The 17,615-nt window shown below is 59.4% G+C and overlaps 2 protein-coding genes across 2 annotated transcripts; both read right to left on the bottom strand.

The window, feature by feature from the left end:
• Positions 1-4,183: 4,183 nt before the first annotated feature.
• TPGS1 (tubulin polyglutamylase complex subunit 1) lies at positions 4,184-11,520 on the bottom strand. Its single transcript, XM_055552581.1, has 2 exons — positions 10,466-11,520; positions 4,184-5,191 (listed from the first exon to the last, which is right to left on the bottom strand). The coding sequence occupies exons 1-2, from the start codon at positions 10,837-10,839 to the stop codon at positions 4,657-4,659; spliced, it is 909 nt and encodes a 302-aa protein (XP_055408556.1). The 5' UTR covers positions 10,840-11,520; the 3' UTR covers positions 4,184-4,656.
• Positions 11,521-12,623: 1,103 nt separating this feature from the next.
• MADCAM1 (mucosal vascular addressin cell adhesion molecule 1) lies at positions 12,624-17,096 on the bottom strand. Its single transcript, XM_055566761.1, has 5 exons — positions 17,036-17,096; positions 16,652-16,924; positions 15,914-16,234; positions 13,899-14,405; positions 12,624-12,758 (listed from the first exon to the last, which is right to left on the bottom strand). The coding sequence occupies exons 1-5, from the start codon at positions 17,094-17,096 to the stop codon at positions 12,646-12,648; spliced, it is 1,275 nt and encodes a 424-aa protein (XP_055422736.1). The 3' UTR covers positions 12,624-12,645.
• Positions 17,097-17,615: the final 519 nt, after the last annotated feature.

Raw genomic sequence — 17,615 nt, 5'->3', positions numbered from 1 at the left:
GTCCCGGCGCGGGGCGGGGCCGGGGCGGTGCAGGCGCGAGCCTCAGTTTCCCCACCCAGGACCCGGTCCGGCCGCCCCAGACGCTCGAGCGGGGAGGGTTCTGTCGCTCGCAGCCCTCTCCCCACTCGGCGCACCTTCTGCAGCCTTGACTCGGCACCCATCCCACCGGAACCCCAGACCAGAGTCCTGATTCTAGCTATTCCCTGGCCCCGGACGCCCACTCAGATCTGGATGGGAGTGTAGGGGTAGGGCGTGGCCTCCATCCCGGCACGTCCGCAGGTGACAGCTCGCCATGAAGGTGGGCTTGGCACCCGTGGCCTGTGGTGGCCTCGTGGCGGGGGACCCGGGCTGCCAACAGCTGCACCAACACCTGGGGCAGGGCTGAGCCTCTTCCTTCTCCCAGGTGCTCTGACATCTGGCCCTGGGCCGGTCACCACTGAGGACATGTAGGTAGACCTGTCTGGGGGAGGAAAACAAAATGTCATCTGTGGGGACGAATGGAGGACTCTGAGAACCCTGGGCAGAATAGCAGCTTCATCAGTACAGAGGGCTCTGCCCTGCACCCTGTGGGACCTGGAGGGGACCCTCATCTATAAACCGGGCTGCACACCCTGCTTTGTCTAGTGTTCTAAGTGTTCTCTGTTCCTCCTTCTCTGCCCATAGCATCAACATCATAGCATTGGCATGCACCAATTTGTTGATCAGCAGTAATTAGAATGAATTATAATTCTTCCAGAGAAGTTTGCCAACATACACCCCACATCACAGGAGTTTTGGGGTGGGTGGGGTCTCAGCTGGAAAATGTAAAGGGTAAAGGGAGGTGCCAGGTTTATGGACCCTCCAGCCAGTCCCCCCCACATGAGGCTGTGTCGCTCCAGGAAAGCCCACACCTTGGACTCTGAAACATCCTGGGGTGGTGGCCACCTGGGGTTTCTACTTGCCTGTTTTCCAGCCATAGCACCTCCATTTTCCTGTGGAGGTGCCCATTTTTAGCCTGCGAGATTTGAATTGGACTGACCCCTAGCCCTGGCTGCAGAGCTGGGTCATCCAACCAATGTCCTAGGGCCCCTGGCTGGAGTGGTTCATTTGGGGACAGCATGTGACTTGGTCTTTTTCTGGGGACACGATGCTGGTATGGCTGAGCTGGGAGAACTTGGGCCTGCAGCTAAAGGACCATCTCATCACCACGAGGCCTGTGAAAAAAATTGGCCCTCAGGAAGGCTGAGCTGCCTGATGGGAACGTGCTGATGATCCTGTTTGTGCTCTGGATCCAGCCATGCCTGACCTCCCCTTGCAGTAATGCAAGTAATTAAATTATTTCTTTTTTTGTTAAGCCAGTTTGAGTTGAGCCTTCCATCACATGCCATAGAAGAGCCCTGAATTCAAATCTAGGTTCTGCCATAAACTTGGAAATGATCCTCAAATGCTAAACCTTCCAGAACTGTGAGATAATGAACTTGTGTTGTTGTGGGGTTTTTCTGGGGTTTTGTTTTTCAAGTGGTTTGTTACTGCAGCCACAGGAAATGAATACCCTGGCTTCTGTGAGTGTAGATTCTTCCTCTGGAAAAGTGATTAATTCATGGCCTTCCATAGACATATTCAGGTACAGCAGTGAATAAAATTTATAAAAACCCCTACTTTTGGGGAGACAAGAAAGGACAGAAGCAAATTGTTAAGCAACTTCTGGTAGCAGTAATTATTATGAAGAAATATAGAGCAGAGTGAGGCATTAGCAATAGGAGTGGAGCAGACAGGTTATTTTGGAGGGGGATCATTGAGGGAGGCGCCTCTCCAGAAGTGGCATTTGAGCAGAGACCAGAAAGGAGTGAGCCACATGGGTCTGGAGGAATAGTGTCACAGAAAAAGGAACAGTATGTGCAAAGGCCTAAAGCAGGGACAAGCCAGACCAGCTGGAGACCAGTGTGCCTGGCCCAGTGAGGGGACCGAGGCAAGAATAGATGCTGAGGAGTCTCCCTGCCCAGCCTTCCTGAGTGCTCACTTTGTTCACAGGCCATGTGGTGACCAGATGGCTCCAGGATCCAGGCCTAGGTCTTCTCAGCAGGAAAAGTCCCAGGGCTGTGTGTCTCATTGGCCAGCTGGGAGTCACATGCTCTTCCTGAATCACTCACTGAGGCCAGGGTGCCTGGAGCACTGCTGGGCTGGTGGGGATGTGGGCTGGACCAGGGTCGGGAGGACCAGGCAGGATGAAGCTATAATGTGCAAGCAACATGATGCAGAGAAGGGCCCGCTGACAGGACAGGGGAGGCACCCAGGCCAAGCCCCAGTCCTGGGCGGGGAGGCTTCCTCAGAGACCACAAACTCTAGAGGAGCGCCAGGACCAGGGAAGCTGTCCAGAGGCTCCATCCTGGATGTGACAGGCCTGGGATAATCTTGGGATGTCCCTGAGGAGATGCCCAGCAGGTGGTTGGCTCTCCAGGGCTGGAGCAGAGCAGAGCTGGACTTGAGATGTGAATTTGAGACTCCTTGGTGACCAGGCAGTAATTGAAGCTGCAGCCCCAGTGAGATGCCAAGTGAGGAGGAAGCATGAGTAGGGGAGAGGCCCCTAACAGAGCTCAAGGACGCCTGCCTTCCCCTGGGAAGCTGGGGGAGAGGAGGAGACTTCTGGGGCCTGTGGAGTGTGGAAGGCAGGGAGGCCAGCGCCCACGCTGCTGCGAGGCCAGGTAAGCAGGATGGCTCAGCTTCCTTCCCTAGGTCATGCCTGTAAAGGTCAAGCCAGGACTTCTGGACCCAAGACCAGGCGTGATGGTGACTCAGGGGAGGCAGTGAGGGAAGGTGGACGGGACAGGGGACATGACCCCAGCTGGTGTCAGCCTCAGCCCGACCCAGGTGGGGCGGGGGGAGTTGGAGGTTGGCCCTGAAGTGTGAGCTGCCCCCAGAGGTAGCTTCCCCTGAGGCAAGCAGGCCAGCTTAGACCTCTGGCCAGTCCTTCACTGGCCACGCCCCCGGCAGTCCCCCATTGGTTATCCCCTGGTGGTCACTGGCCACTCCTGTCCCAGAGGGGGTGAAGATGTCTCCTGGGCCATGTGGCTCCTTCTCTGCAGTGGGGCAGCTGTGAGCCTCCTTAGCTGGGAAGAGAATCTGGTGGCACCAGTGACGGCTTCTACATACTGTCCAGCCCTGTTTCTGATGGCTGGCGACAGTTTCTGTCTTCCCGGGGGAACCACAGGTTACTGGCGGCTCCTGGGGCCCGAGAGTAATCTGTACGCTGTAACAGCTAATACTTAATGACTGAAGCACCTGCGTGAACCTTCTGGTTATGGAACAAATGACCCCACAACTTCGAGACTTGAAACAATAACACTCATTCATTTACCCCAAAGCAGGAGCTGCCAGTCAGGTACCTCCAGGTGGCTTGTGCCTCCTCACAGCATGGCCACTGCATACCATGCCAGCACCCACAGGGGTACCTGTCACCTTTCATGATGACAGGTACATACAGCCAAGTACTGTCACAAAAGTCACCAAGCGCAAGGAGGGGGGGGACTCAGTTTCCATTTCTTTCCTGCCCCTGGAGGGGGTTGGGAGATTTTGGAAGAGCCAGTGGGAAAAGAAAGGAAGGTGGGGCTGTTACTGGTTTATCAGTTACCGGCCAAGGGCAGGTGCTGGGAAACTGGAGGAGGCAAGCTGGCTCCTGCCAAAGGTAGCTGGAGAAAGGCTTTAGATTCCGTCCTTGTGTGTGGTCTCCCTCAGTCAACAGGGGTGGCCTGGATCCCATTTGACAGAGGAAGAAGCTGAGGCTGGACCTGCCTGCACCTGATCTGGGCTAGCAGTGTGTTTCCTGCAGAGTCCTGGGTCCAGGAAGTGATCCTGCTGGTGGGAGGGGGACACTCAGGTGCTTGGTGACTTCTGGTGTGCCTAGATCCTGGATGGGTTCCCTGCCCGCCCCCCCCCAATCCTGTGGTGGTGGAGGTGGTGTGGGTGACTGGGGCTTGGGCCCTGTTGGCCCCTTGCTGGTGGTGTGACCTCTGCTCCTCTGGGTTTGGGTTTCACCATCTGCCAGATGTGGGCAGTGGTTTACCTTCTGCATAAGACAGTGGTGAGGCAAGACACTGCAGGCCTTAGACTTATCCGTCATCACCATCATGACTACCGGCCCAGCTGACCTCTTCCCTTGGCGGCTGGGGTAAATCGAGGACCAGAGAGGACCTGCTCCTGCCGGGGGCTTGGGGAGGGACGGCTGGGGGCCGCCCGTGCCTCCCAGATCTTGGGGCTGTGGGTCCAAGGCATCTCACTGGGTGTCCCACTGCCCTCCGCTCCCATGAAGCCGAGTGCAGGGGCACCCTGGTTTCTGGGCAGCGGTGGGACTCGCTGGGGCTGGCTGGCGTTTCCCCGAGTAGAGAGCGTTTCCGGGGACGTGTGCTGGGAGTGTACACAGGCGCTTGCACACACATCAGGTCAGCCTGGGGAACAGAGTTTATTTCTGCTCGGGAGAGGCGAACCTTGGTGAATGTGCGGGGAGGGACCCTTGCCCCCTCCCCCGCTGAAGGGGGCTGAGGCACCATTCCAGGTGGGAAGCTGGCATGCAGGGACACCCCAGTCCTGGCCCCCGGAAGTGCTCCGCCCAGAAGCAGGTGAACAGGCCCTGAGGGACCTGTATGTCCAGGCGGAGGAGGAGGCGGCGGCGGAGGGCGGGGCTCAGCCCACGGGCTTGACCTTAGCGATGAAGAGGGCCGCGGCCTTCTCCAGGAACTCCTCCCGGGTCATGGGGACGCTGGGTCGTCGGGCCACCAGCGCGCGGTCCATAGCCAGCGCCAGGCTGTCGGGCCCCAGGCGCGAGCCCGCCTCCAGGTAGCGCGCGGGCGCGGTGTCGTCGCTGGCTTGCAGAGCCCCCTCCAGCGTGTCCAGCACGGCCTGGCCCAAGCGGCGGTCAGCCATGGCCAGGCCCGGGTCCTCCAGCAGCCGGTAGAGGGCGCCGGCGCGTGCCACGAACTCCAGCAGCACGAAGCAGGTGAGCATCCCCGCGCGGAACACGGCCAGCGGCACTGCCTCGTGGTCCCGGCACTGGATCTTGCGCAGCAGTGGAGCCACCACCTCCTCGGGGGCCTCTCCGTCGCGGCAGATGCGCTTCAGCAGCTCGCTATACGTGCGCCCATCCAGCCCCGGCTTCTTCTTGCGCCCGCTGGCGCTCAGGCACTCGTAGGCCACGCCAACGTTGTTGTTGAAGGCCGTCCTGAGGGCGGAGGGGGCGTCGGCTCGCACTAGAGGCCTGCTCCGGCCCCCCAGCCTCAACACACCGGCCTCGCCTGCCTCAGGTCCTTTCCACCAGCTGTGCCCTGACCTGGAGCGCCCTCCCCCAGATCTCCCCACGGCTCCACCGAGTCTGTGCTCAGCTGTCTGTGTTCAGCATCATGTCTAGGGCAGTACCCTCCCCGACCCCCTAACCCCTTCCTATACTTATCTTCACGGAGTCCTCCTGAGTTCCCTCCCTCCCATCACATCAGCTCAGGAGCCTGTCAGGGAGTTCATCTGTCCGGTTACTCATTACAGTCCCAGGGCGCACACCACCACCTAGGAGCTAGAGAAACGGCTGCCAACGGGCTCCTGCCCATGGACTTTCCACCTTAGAGGTGTCACTGGGCAGGACTGTCCCTACCTCTTAACTGAGTTAACTCATTTCACCTGTGCAGGCCCTGAGCCTGTAACCCAGGGTGTGGCTCAAGCCCGCTGCTGCTGCTTTGTAAGTTTATCCGAAAGTGGTCACATCAACCCGGACACGCTGCTTCCTGCCTCCACAGGTCACATCAGGAATGGCCCCAGTGCTGATGCTACTTACTGCTTGCCCCACAAAGCCATGAGGTCCCCCTCTGCCGTGCCCTGGCCATGCCAGGAGCTTCCCAGGTGGTCGTGTGTGGGCTTGGGTCAACCTGGGTGCCCACTCCAACCCCTCCCTTGACAGCCAGCACCCTGCTACAGCTCTAAAGCAAAGAAGTGAGGCTTGAGGCAGCTGATGGCCGGGCCAGGGGTCCCACAAAGGAAGGGGAACCCCAAGGCTCACACTCACCCTTTCTGAGAGCCTGGCTCCACTCTTATCTGTAAGACACGGCATGCCACCCACCTGTACTGCACAGCGTGGGTGGGAGCCTGGTCCACACTGGGCTGGAGCAGGGCGGGGTCCAGGAACAGCCATGCTCACCCAGTGAGCTCCAGGGGTCAAGGCCCCTTACAGAGGAGGAGCCGAGGTGCAGAGGGGACAGGGCAGGACCTGGGGTCTTGCCCAGCTGGGATTCACTTCTCAGTTCTAGGATAATGTGCTAGGGCTTTGGGGTTAGTGAGAGCACCCTGTGAAGTGTGGGGGTGCCAGAACTTCCCTTTGCACAACTGGCACTGCGTTAACTGCTGCTGCCTCGAAACAAGCCCTTGTAGGAGCTTCTGTTGTCAGCTCCTTTCCCCAGGACAAGGGTCTCTGGTGGGAGCAAGCCTGATGGTGATGATGCTGGGGCCAGCTTGGTGGCCGTGTAGCAATTAAGCCCACACCTAGATCATGTCCCAGACTGAGTCAGGAACTGGGAGCAGCTTGGCTGGGTGGTCCCAGCTCAGTCTGCAGCCAGGACCCTGGTGGAGTCCCCTCCCCTGAAGGCTCCCTGTGGAAGCCCCTCCCCAGGGGCAGTGTGAACACACTCAGGTTATGGTGCTGGCCCCCTGAGTGGGTGACAGGCAAGGTGGTGATGCAGCCTGGTCTGGTTTGATGTGTGAGGCAGCTGCCTGAGGTTGTGAATACAGGAGGCTCTGGGGGGTATCTTGGCAGCAGGCTGTCCCACCCCCGAGGGCATGGCCCACTTCCCATGGAGGGTCCACTCCTGCAACCCTGGGTGAGCAGTGCCCTGTTGATTCTGCAGCAGCTGTGAGGCCACTGAGGTTTCAGGTTCCTGTCCCTGTGGCCTGACAGCTCATCCATCAACCACTCAGCTCTGCCTGAAGTCTCCCCCAGGAACCTGGTCAACCAGCCAGTTGTTCTGAGTGACTCAATCGCCCTGGAGTTGGTCAGTGCTGTTCCTGGCTGGCCTAGACCTGTGCCGGTTCTATCCACTGTGCCGTTTTTCTCATCTGGAAAATAAGGGTTCTAGCCTGTGTCTCAGGATTCTTGGGAGGACAGAGATTCATTTTTGTGCCTGGTGTGAGGCTGGGGTCCCACGTGTGCTTGTCACTTGCTGCCATGCAGCCCTGTCCAGGTGCTGTTTACCATGGGCTCCCAGCCTTGTGGGCAGGAAGATGCATAGCAGGCAGTGATGGCCCAGGGAGATGAGATCATCAGGGGAGAAGACAGAGGAAGGCCACACCCCACCTTGAGGCCGTTCTGGGGGCTCCAGTTGAGAGGGTGCACCCACGCGGTGTGCCATCCTGGGCTCTGGTCCTCAGGCTCCCCCATGTCAGCTCCCACACGGAGGAGTTTACAGAGCATGTTGGGCATTTGTTAAAAAGAACCAATTTATGGGTCGTGTCACAGAGACAGACTTTTCCGCTGTAGACAGGGGGCTCTCGACGGGGTGACTCTGTCCCCAGGGGACACTAGTGATGATGTCTGGGGGCAGTTTTGTTTGTCACCATTGGGTGGGTGGAGGCCCAGGAGGCTGCTCAACACCTGCAGGACCCCCTACAGAGTGACCTCCCCCACCCACACAATGTCAGAGAGCCAAGGGGGAGGGGCTCTGGTTCAGTGTTTGAAGAGATGGGGTCCTCTCCTTGCTCACAGCCTTTGCCTTCATACTTGCCCCTCTGAGTCATGCGGTGTAAACCAGGGTGGTCCCCAGCATCTGTAAGTCCCCTCTCCCCCACTGACTCAGGTGTGTGTGAAATGTGTACATCTCAGGACTTCAGAGGTCACATGGTCATGGAATGCAGGGTCTCCTGGGGGGGTTGTGGACTCCTTTATCTCGGTGTGTCTCATCTGGGGAGATTCTGCCCCCAGGGGACACGGGGTGATGTCTGGAGACGTCTGTGCTTGTCATGGGGGAGGGCTCCTGGCATTGAGTGGGTGGGAAGCAGGGAGGCTGCCCCACATCCTCACAGTACCCAGGACGCTCCTACAGAGGATGCTGTGAGCCGAGGACACTAGCCTGGACACTTTGGTGCTTCTGCGTGTTTTCTGGGGTGACAGCACCTGCAGGGGTTGGCACTCTTGCTGCTACTCTCAGCATGTGGCGTGGCTGCCCTTCAGCATCAGCTGTTTGTGCTCTGGGGGCTGGTGGGCTGTTAGCTCCACTGTCTACCAACATGTGTCATTTCTCCACCTCAGCAGAGGGCATTTAGGTTGAGTTCGCCCCAAATCTTTCGTGCTGAGGTCATTCTCAAGAGCAGCCACTGCACAGCATCGGGGCTGCCTGGCCTCAGGTGGACCCACGCCCGGGACCCGCCTGGTCTGGCTTCTGCTTCTGACCTGGCAGCTGAGGTGACCGGGCTTCTGCCTGGGAAGCCACCTCTGAGATCAGGGAGACCAGGTGCAGCGCTAGCCCTGGCCGTCGCCCGGCCTGCTCCTTTCCCTTGGAGCCTCCCGCTGACAGCTCCAGCAGCCCTGCAGCATGGTGGACAGTGTGTTATCCCCTCACCCCCACGCGTGCAGTGCAGGTCTGCCCAGAACCTGTGGGTGTGGCCTTGTCTGGAAGTAGGGTCTTTGTGGATGTCATTAGTTCAGGATCTGGAGATGAGATGAGCCTTAAACCCAATGCCAACTATCCTTTAGAGACAGACACCGGGGATGAGGGACTTGGCTGGCCAAGGATATTCGCAATGCCCTGAAGGGAAGGAAGCCAGAAGGACCTCCCCCAACAGCCTCAGGGGATGGGGGAGCACAGCTCTGTAGCCCCTAGATTTCTGGCTTTGGCAGCCAGACTGTGGGAGAATACATTTCTGCTGCTTTGAGTCACCACCTTGTGGTAATTGCTTACAGCAGCCCCAGGACACTCAGGCAGCCCCTAGGTTCTACATCCTACACGTCTCACCTGTTCTCACCTCGAGGGCCACTGGACATGGGGTGGCCGGCAGCTCACAGGTACTTGTGTGGATTAGGAAAAGCGCTGCAAAAAGCCTTCACGTAAAGGTCCTGGTCTGTGAAGTCTAGGGGGTGAGTGGCTTATGCAGTGCTTGACCTGGACAAGGACCTGACAGCCCTGCTGTTGACTTTTCTCTTCCTTGGAATGTGTCCTGGGTGCCCCTGTCTTCTGCTTCCCTCCTTCATGTCTATTCTGCCTTCTCACACTTTCCTGTGGGTGCACTGAGGCTGGGGCTACTCAGAGTCGAGTCCTGGGCTCTTCTCAGCTCCCCTGAGGCCTCCATAATGCCCCTCTCCCCATGACAACCTCCTGCCCATTACATGTCTCAGCTGCAGACGTGAGTATCCACCTTCCAGCTGCAACGTTTTCCCAGCACCCGATTGACCAGTGACCTCCCCTCTCACAGTCCACTTGGGACTGCTCCTGAACAACCCCCAGCCACCTGGGCCCCAGCAGAACCCATGCATGCCCACCAGTCTGTCCCCCATCCCCCCACCCCCACCAGGCCCCCATCTCCAAGTGCTCCCTTTTCTGGCTGCCACTTCGGACACCCCGCCGGCCCTCCACACCCGGCTCCTCCTGGCCTCTCTGCTCCCCAGCTTGGGGTTTACACGTTGACTCAGGAGGGTGCTCCCAGGCAGGTGGGTGCTGGGCTCAGGCTGAAACGCTCCCTTGCTTGGCTTCCTTCCCTTTCCTGGGTTCTCTGGGGACCCCCTCAACATCTGAGTCCAAGCCCACCCACGTCCCGCGGCCACCCTGTCTGATTGATGCTGCGAGTCAGAGGGCTTCTCCCCATCCACCTGACCCGGTCCATTCACTTACCCTTCCCCCAGCTCAGAGCTGTGGGGGGAAGGCGCCATTCCCTCCACCGCCCCATGCTTCAGCTCTTCCCCTTCCCCATGGGTCCCACACTACAGCCCCGCAGACCAGCGCACCTGGTACCTCGTGCCCGTAATACCCTTCCCTATGTGTCATGCGGGCCCCTTCCTGGACGCCCCTCCTGCCCGCAGGGGACCTCCCCGTAGAGCAGGGGCCTCGAGTGACTGGTTTGCTCCCCGTCTCCATGACCCAGCCCTGTAAATACTCATTTTCTGATTGAATGGGCAGGGTTCTCCACGCCGGGAACGCTGCAGCTAGGAGGGACCAAGTCCTGTGTGGGCTCCATGATTTTCAAAAGTGGGGTGGGGTGCACGGGGAAACTCGGCATCTGCAAAGAGGCATCACCAAGTACCAAGTCGACCAGAATTACCAGCGCCAGCACTCAGCTGGGTGGCCTCGCCGGGACCCTGGAGCCCCGCGCGGTCCGCGCCCCTCCTGCGCCAGACGCAGCCGTCTACAGTTCCCAGTACGCCCCGCGCTCGTGCACAGGCGCCGAGGGTGGGGAGCCGCGCGGAGCCCGCTGGGAGTTGAAGTCCGGCTGCAGCCCCTACCCCTCCAGGCCCGGCCCAGCCCCGCACCTCTGGGAGTGGTGAGCCAGGCGAAGATGCCACAGTGCGCGGCCCAGGCGCTGCTGCTGCAGCAGGAGCTGGCCCGGAGGCTCCCCGGCGCCGCCGTTTGCAGGAGACCGCAGGCCCATGTTCTCGAAGTAGTGCGCCAGAAAGGCGATGGGCTCCTCCGGTCGCGCCTCCAGCACCTTTAGCAGGGCCGCGCGTAGCATCTCCGTCACGCCGACCTGTCGCAGGAAGTCCTCTTCACTCTCGGCCGTCGCCGCCGTTCGGGGCACCCCCGGCCGGCCGCTGTCTGTGAAACTGGTTGCCTGTGCCACCGCCTGCCGCCGCTTCTCCACTGCCGCCATCTTCGCTGAGGGCAGAGGGACCGGAAGCGCTGCCATATCTCACAGTGCGCTGCCGCTATAGAGCGGCCATCTTGGTTAAGGGCAAAGGGCACCAGAATCTCGCTGAGAGACTCTTAAGAAATGACCACGGCAGGGCACCCTTTTCCCTAGGTTCTAATAGGCACTGTCTCTAGGTTTCCTCTTTATGTGTGCTGCTTGGCTTTCCTGGGTTAGACGCGGAGCTTAAATTTTGCCAGACTCCAAAATGGACCCCAGGAAGGGCTTGGTTTCAGGTATGAAGCCGATTGCTTGCCATCCGGGTAATGGGAGGGTCCTTTCTTAGCCTGGTCCCCTAGCAACAGGTCTCCTTGGTTACCAGGAAGCCCTGACAAGCTTGGGCGGGTGGCTCCACCCCCACGCCGGGACTAAGCGCCGCTCTCACCCGCTTTTTTGAGGGCAATCTCGGAGGCTTTGTGCTCAGCCTGGCCTTCAGCCTAACCCAATCTCTGTGTGAGTTTGTAGCTCACCTCGTGCTGAAAGGCTCCCTCTCCCCACCAGGCTGGGTTAGGGCTCTTCTCTGCGCTTTCGCTGCCCTTAGTCACGTGTACGCGTTCGTAGAGTGAAAGACTATGGTGCCCAGTTCCCTGTCCCAGCCTGCTACCTTTCGTTACCACCAGAGGGCACTTTCTCATGGCGCATCTTCTATAGCTCTGAAAATGTTAGTCACTTAGTTGTGTTCGACTCTGCGACCCCATGAATTGTTCAGTAGTCTGCCAGGCTCCTCTGTCCATATGATTATCCAGGCAAGAATACTAGAATGGGTTGCCATTCCATTCTCCAGGGGATCTTACCGACCCAGGGATTGAACCCAGGTCTCCTGCATTGCAGGCAGATTCTTTACGGTCTGAGCCACCAGGGAAGCAAGCCCTAAGCCCTTTAGCTCTAAACTCTTACAAAGGTCCCCAGTTCCAGAAGGTCGAAACCCGTGGCATCTACAGCCCTTCACCTGCCGGTATCATGTCCAGCCTCTGTCTCACCCCCTGCCGCCACTTCCCCCGCCACCTAATCCCCAGCCACCCTAAAAGTACATACAGTTTCCCTTATCAAGCACCCTTCTGTTTCTTTGCCCGTGCGGTCCTCCAACAAGTACTTTTCTCCTCTTCTTTTGAGGACTCCTAGTTACTCTTGCCTGGAAAAGCCTATGGACGGAGGAGCCTGGTAGGTTGCAGTCCATGGGGTCGCGAAGAGTCGGACACAACTGAGCGACTTCACTTTCACTTTTCACTTTCATGCATTGGAAAGGGAAATGGCAACCCACTCCAGTGTTCTTGCCTGGAGAATCCCAGGGATTCTCCAGCCTGGTGGGCTGCCGTCTATGGGGTCGCACAGAGTTGGACACGACTGAAGTGACTTAGCAGCAGCAGCAGTTACTCTTTAAGCTTCAGAGTTCCCACATGCAGGGAGGGGCCCCAGGCAGAGTATACGCCTCCTTCCCCCAGCCCTGGCCACGTGGGACTGCGGTGGTGTCTGTCCTTCCTTGCCTCTCTGGGAGAGTCACCTAGAGCAGAGGATGGTTGGAACTGTGCGGAGGATTCCCATGTCGTGGGACCAGGACAGAAACCACTAAGGTCAGACTAGATGCTCTTTATTTTCCAGCTCTGCACCATGGAGGGTCGGCTCCCCAGGGGCCCACGGAAGGGACACCCAGCCAGTTGGGGAGTCTGGATGTGCCGGCCATCAGGGCAGGGAGCCCACGGTCACCGCCTGCTGTCCAGAATGCTGCCCATGTCCTCTAGTCACAACCGAGTAGAAGGAAAGTCTCCCTTCGTATGGTCTACGCGGGGTGGGGGTGTGAGGCCCAGGTCATTGGCTTGTGGGCTGGCAGCGTTTCCACAGGTGGTAGGTGAGGAACACCAGGAGAAGGAGCCCCAGCGCCAAGCTGCTGGTCCACAGGGCAGCTGACATCGTCGGGGAGCCTGGAGAGAGAGGCATCTGGAATCCTGCAGCCCTCTTCAGGCTTGGGGAGCAGCCCGGCAGAGCCTGCTAAGGGCTCACGGATTGACTAGTTTCCCTGAAACTGTACAAAGGACTTAACAGTTTAAAACACCTTTGTGAAATGTACAGAAATCCCTGGACTAGCCAAAGGCCTTTGGGTGTTTAGTCACTCAGTCGTGTCTGACTCTGTGACTCCACGGACTGTAGCCCACCAGGCTCCTCTGCCCATGGAATTCTTCAGGCAAGAATGCTGGAGTGGGTTGCCATTCCCTTCTCCAGGGGATCTTCTGACCCAGAGATCGAACCCGGGTCTCCTGCATTGCAGGCTGATTCTTTACTATCTGAGCCAACAGGAAAGCCCCCAAAGGCCTTTAGAGCAACTCTTTGGAAAGGTACCTAGGACCTTGTAGTTAGAAGTGAGCAGTCCAGGAACTTCCTGATGGTCCAGTGGCTGAGCCTCAGCACCCAGTGTAGGGGACCCAGGTTCCATACCTGGTCAGGGAACTAGATCCCACATGCCACAACTAAAGGTACTACAAGCTGCAACTAAGACCAGATGCAGCCAAGTAAATAAATAAATCACCATATAAATATTTTTTTAAAAAGTGGGCAGTCCAGTGAGGGGTCCCTCACCACAGCTGCATTTGAAGTGTGACCAGTCTGGGTGGACAGCACTGTCCATGTAAAACACACATTGCATTTTGAAGACTTAGTCTGAAAACAAACTTCAGTCATGCTTCTTAATAGACTGCATGTTGAAATGATAACATTTGAGATATATTGGGTTTGATGATATATCGTCAAACTTATTTTTACTTTTTTTTCCCCTCTTGAATGTGGCTTCCAGAAAAACTGGAATTACTGATGTGTCTGTGTCTTGTTTCTATTCCACAGGCTGTCTCAGTCCGTCGAGTTTACAGGGTTTACAAAACGCTGTGACAGCTACAGGGTCCCTGAAACTTAGTTATCGCCATGCAGGCAGCTGTGATTTGTGACCCTTAAAGGGTCAGGGAAGCCCACCAGACAGGTGAGGACACAGGCTGACTAGCAGGGCACTCCTTGTCTAAGGCCTGGACACAAGGCTCCCCTCCCTCCCAGGCCCCTGCAGTCCCCAAACTCACAGATTTCCGGGACCACATACAGGTTGGCTGTGTGGCCCCCAGGGTCCAGGCGACACTGGAACCAGCCCTCAGGATGGCACCCGGACCACAGCGTGCTCCTGCTGCTCAGCCAAGCTTGGGCCCCCGCCTCCCGCATCTCGTAGGCCTCCAGCCCGCCAGGGGCCTGGGTCCAGTGCACAGCCATGCTGGGACCACAGGGCACCTCGCACAGCAGCTCTAAAGCCCCTGATGCTGACGACTGGTGGATCTCCGGGAGGCACGGCCTGGGGGAGCTGTTCCTGGATGCGGCGCCAGGACTTGCGGGGCCAGGACTCGCGGGGCTGCAGGTAGAGGCCAGCTCGGGGGAGGTGGTGATGGGAGGCTTCGGGGGCTTCATGACAAAGGGCTCTGGGGTGGTTGTATCAGTGGGCTCCGGGGACGCAGTGATGCTGGGCTTTGCGGGGGTCATGGTGGGCGGCTCTGAGGAGGTGATGCTGGGGGGCTCCGGGGAGGTCAGGCCCTGCAGGACTGGAAAAGGCAGCAGCCATTTGTTTTCTACCTGCTGCCCAGGTCCCTCTCCTACCTCCCTCTCTCTGCCTGAAACACATGGTTGGACCTGATCTGCTCCAAGCCCTGTCCTTCACTTGGATGAATTGCAGGGTATCCCAGTGGGTAGGAGCAAGATCGGGGTCTGACATGCCCCCCATGACACACACACCAGTGAGTGTCTAAATCTGTTAAGAGGCGTGAGAGCCCCCATCTAGGGGCTGGGCTGCAGAGTGATGCGGGCATTGGACTTTATTATTATGGGACTAAGGGGGGAGGAAGGGAGGAAGGGAGGGAGGGAAGAGGGCCTGCCTAAGGCACAAGGACGTGCCTAAGTTTTCTTTCTGTACCACCTTGTGGTGCAGATGAGAGACTGAGGGTCTTCCTACCCCACCCTACTTCCCTTACCTCAGCAAGGGAAGGCCAAACCTTCCAGGCCCCCAGGCCCCCAGTCATTAATGTGAGTTTTGGGGTGCCCTGTCAGAGAACCAGTCTGTGCTTGCTTGGCGAGAGGCTGCCACAGGCTTGGTGATATGGGTGGGGTTGTCCCAGAAGAGAGCAAAGTAAACAGTAACCTCTGACGTGAACTGACCACCTACTGTGTGCCAGGCCCCACATTAAATGTTTTCATTCATTCAGCAAGCATTTATTGTGCACCTACAATGGGCCAGGCCCCCAGGATAACAGTTATTCATTCATTCATTCAGGATGTATCTACTGAAAACCTACATGCACTGGGCCCTGTTTTAGCCTCTGGGGACACAGCCATGAACACATTCCTGTCTTAGTGAAACCATCAGCAGGGGAGACAGACGATGGAAAAAGCGAGCACACAAGTCGGATGTTGATAAAAGGTGTCAAGAAACATTCAACAGGGGAAGAGAAGAGGCCTGTGTGTGTGTGTGTTTGGGGGGGTAGTGGGACCTCTTGGGCAGGAAGATCAGGGCAAGCCTCACTGGGAAGGAGACCTCACTGGGAAGGAGGGGGGTGCGGGAGCTGTAGGGAAGAGCATTCCCATGGAGGGCACATCGATGCAAAGGCCCTGGGGCAGCAATGCCCCTGAAGTGTGGGAGGAACTGCAGTGTGAGTGAAGGGGAAGAAGGGAGGGGGATAGAGCAGGTGTGCAGGGCCCTGTGGGTGGGTGCAGCCAGCTTGGACTTTCTCCTGGAGGGAGGTGGGAGCCCTAGAGGGCTGTGGGCAGAGTAGGAGCAGCACCTTGGTGGGCTTGGCTCAGGGTAGGTGCGCTGCAAATCTGTTGAATGAATGAACCAGTGAGAAGTAGCCCCCTGGCTGCCACTGGAGGCCAGGTGAAGGATGGAAAGTGACTTTCCCTCCAGCTGGTGGTGCGAGACCTGTCCAGGTGGAGACCCAGTGGGTGCAGGGAGGAGCCAGGACTCCCAACGAGTGGCCAGGCAGCCACCCAGGGCTCACCAGGGACTCAGGTGCTGGGTGGTGTGACCTTGTCCACTTCCCCACGGGCGCAGGCTCACCTGGAATGGTCCGGTGGCGGGTCAGCTCCAGGCCGGGCAGCCTCATGGTCACCTGGCAATGGAGGGTGCGCAGGCTGGAGGTCTCTGAGGTGGGCAGCAGCCAGCGCTGGGTCACTTGGAACAGCGAGTCCTCGCCTTCCTGGGGCTCCTCAGTTATGTTCGGGAGGGCTTCCACTCCCTCCAGTTCCCGATCCCCCAGGAGCAGGGACATGGAGAGGGTGTCAGGGCCAGCAGGTGTGACGTTGTGGGCCGTGCAGGCCACCTCCTGGTCCCTCCCTGGCACAACGGCCTCAGGGGATACAGTCAGCTGGTCAGGGAAGGCTGTGGGGGAGGGGACGAGCGGGTGAGCTGAACCAGGAGGTTTAGGGCTGCGCCTGGAAGAGGGGGCGTGGAGGTGGGGCCTGGGGTTCCTGGAGACTGCTGGGGTACCGGGACAGGGGAGACCCACTACGACAGCCTGTGTAGCTAGAATATAAGGTGTCAGAGCGAGTCCAGAGCCAGAGCGGAAAGGGCAGGGGGTGAGGTCCTGGAGGATCGGGGGTGGATGGGGGAGAGGGATGCGCGGAGAACGGGGATTGCAGAGCGACTCTGGAGGACCTGCGAGGCGGGCTATGAGCTGGGACGTGGTGGGCAATCCGGGAAGCGTTCCAGGCGGAGGTGGCCAAGGGACGGAGGGAAAGCAGTGCTGCCGGCCGGGGCCCCGAGGGCGCAGAGGCGTGGGGAGGGGCGGGGGCTCACCAAACACCAGGAGCCGCACCCGGTGCTGGAGGTTCACGTCCCCACAGGAGCCGACGCACACGCGGGTCCCCGCCGCAGACAGCGAGGCGTTGAGCACGTACAGGATGCTGAGGCCCGCGCCGGACTGCACGGCGCCCAGACTGGTGTCCAGGCCCCGCCACACCACCGAGGCCGCCCTGCCGTCTGCGCAGGTCATGCGGCAGGTGAAGTTTCGCGACTCGCCCACGGCCATCGCCACCTGGCTCTCAGGTGGATCCACTTCCAGCAGCCCACCTGCGGGCGACCGCGGTCTCAGCTCCGCCCTCCTCCTCCCAGGCCCCTACGTGGGGTCCCCCATCACCTCCCCAACCTCCGCACGCGCGTCTGCGGCCCCTCCCCGCTCACCGCGGCCCGGCTGGAGCAGCCCCAGAAGGAGGGGAAGCAGGAGGGCGCGGCCCCGTTCCATGCTCGGCCAGGCTCTGTCCCTTGCCCGTGGGGGCGGTGGCTTAAATAGTGGCGTCCCGGGCTCCTTCCCGCCTCCCCGCGACCCCGCGACCCCGCTTCCCCTCTTCCAGCTGCTCCCCGGGGGTTTCCCGAGGGGGTTTCCCACTCTGACCCCCGACGACCCTGGAGGCGACAGAGGGGCAGGGGCTGGGGGCGAGAGGTGCGGGGGCACGGTAGGGGAGCGGCCGAAGTCGGAACAGGAGGGTAGAAGGCCTGGGCCGGTTCCAGGCCTCGCTTTTAGAAACGCAACCTCGGAAGATGGAGGCAGGAGAGGGTTGACGGTGGAGGAGCCAGGCCCGGGGTTGGCGCCAGGTTCGCGCCGTCGCGGGACTCTCGGTCTTTACTACCCGGAGCGGCCGCACGGGGGCGATGGAGAGCGGTCTCCTGGGAGCTGGAGCGGCCGCGCTGGGGTTCTCCTGCGGTGGACCTCCTGGAGAGGGGTCCTGGCGGAGCGGGGGGAGGTCCCCCAGGGGTGAGGATG

The sequence above is a fragment of the Bubalus kerabau genome, chromosome 1 (assembly GCF_029407905.1).
Source record: "Bubalus kerabau isolate K-KA32 ecotype Philippines breed swamp buffalo chromosome 1, PCC_UOA_SB_1v2, whole genome shotgun sequence".
Classification (NCBI taxonomy): Eukaryota; Metazoa; Chordata; class Mammalia; order Artiodactyla; family Bovidae; genus Bubalus; species Bubalus kerabau.
The sequence above is the reverse complement of the archived record's forward strand: the minus strand, read 5'-3'. Positions and strand labels throughout refer to the sequence as shown.

Coding starts and splice junctions, on each gene's coding strand:
- TPGS1 (XM_055552581.1), bottom strand. CDS start 10,839: ATGGCAGCGCTTCCGGTCCCTCTGCCCTCAGCGAAGATGGCGGCAGTG. Junction 5,192..10,465: donor CTGGCTCACCACTCCCAGAG/GTGCGGGGCTGG, acceptor CTCCGCCCTCAG/GACGGCCTTCAACAACAACG.
- MADCAM1 (XM_055566761.1), bottom strand. CDS start 17,096: ATGGAACGGGGCCGCGCCCTCCTGCTTCCCCTCCTTCTGGGGCTGCTC. Junction 14,406..15,913: donor CCGCCACCGGACCATTCCAG/GTGAGCCTGCGC, acceptor TGCCTTTTCCAG/TCCTGCAGGGCCTGACCTCC. Junction 12,759..13,898: donor GTATGTGGTCCCGGAAATCT/GTGAGTTTGGGG, acceptor CTCTCTCTCCAG/GCTCCCCGACGATGTCAGCT.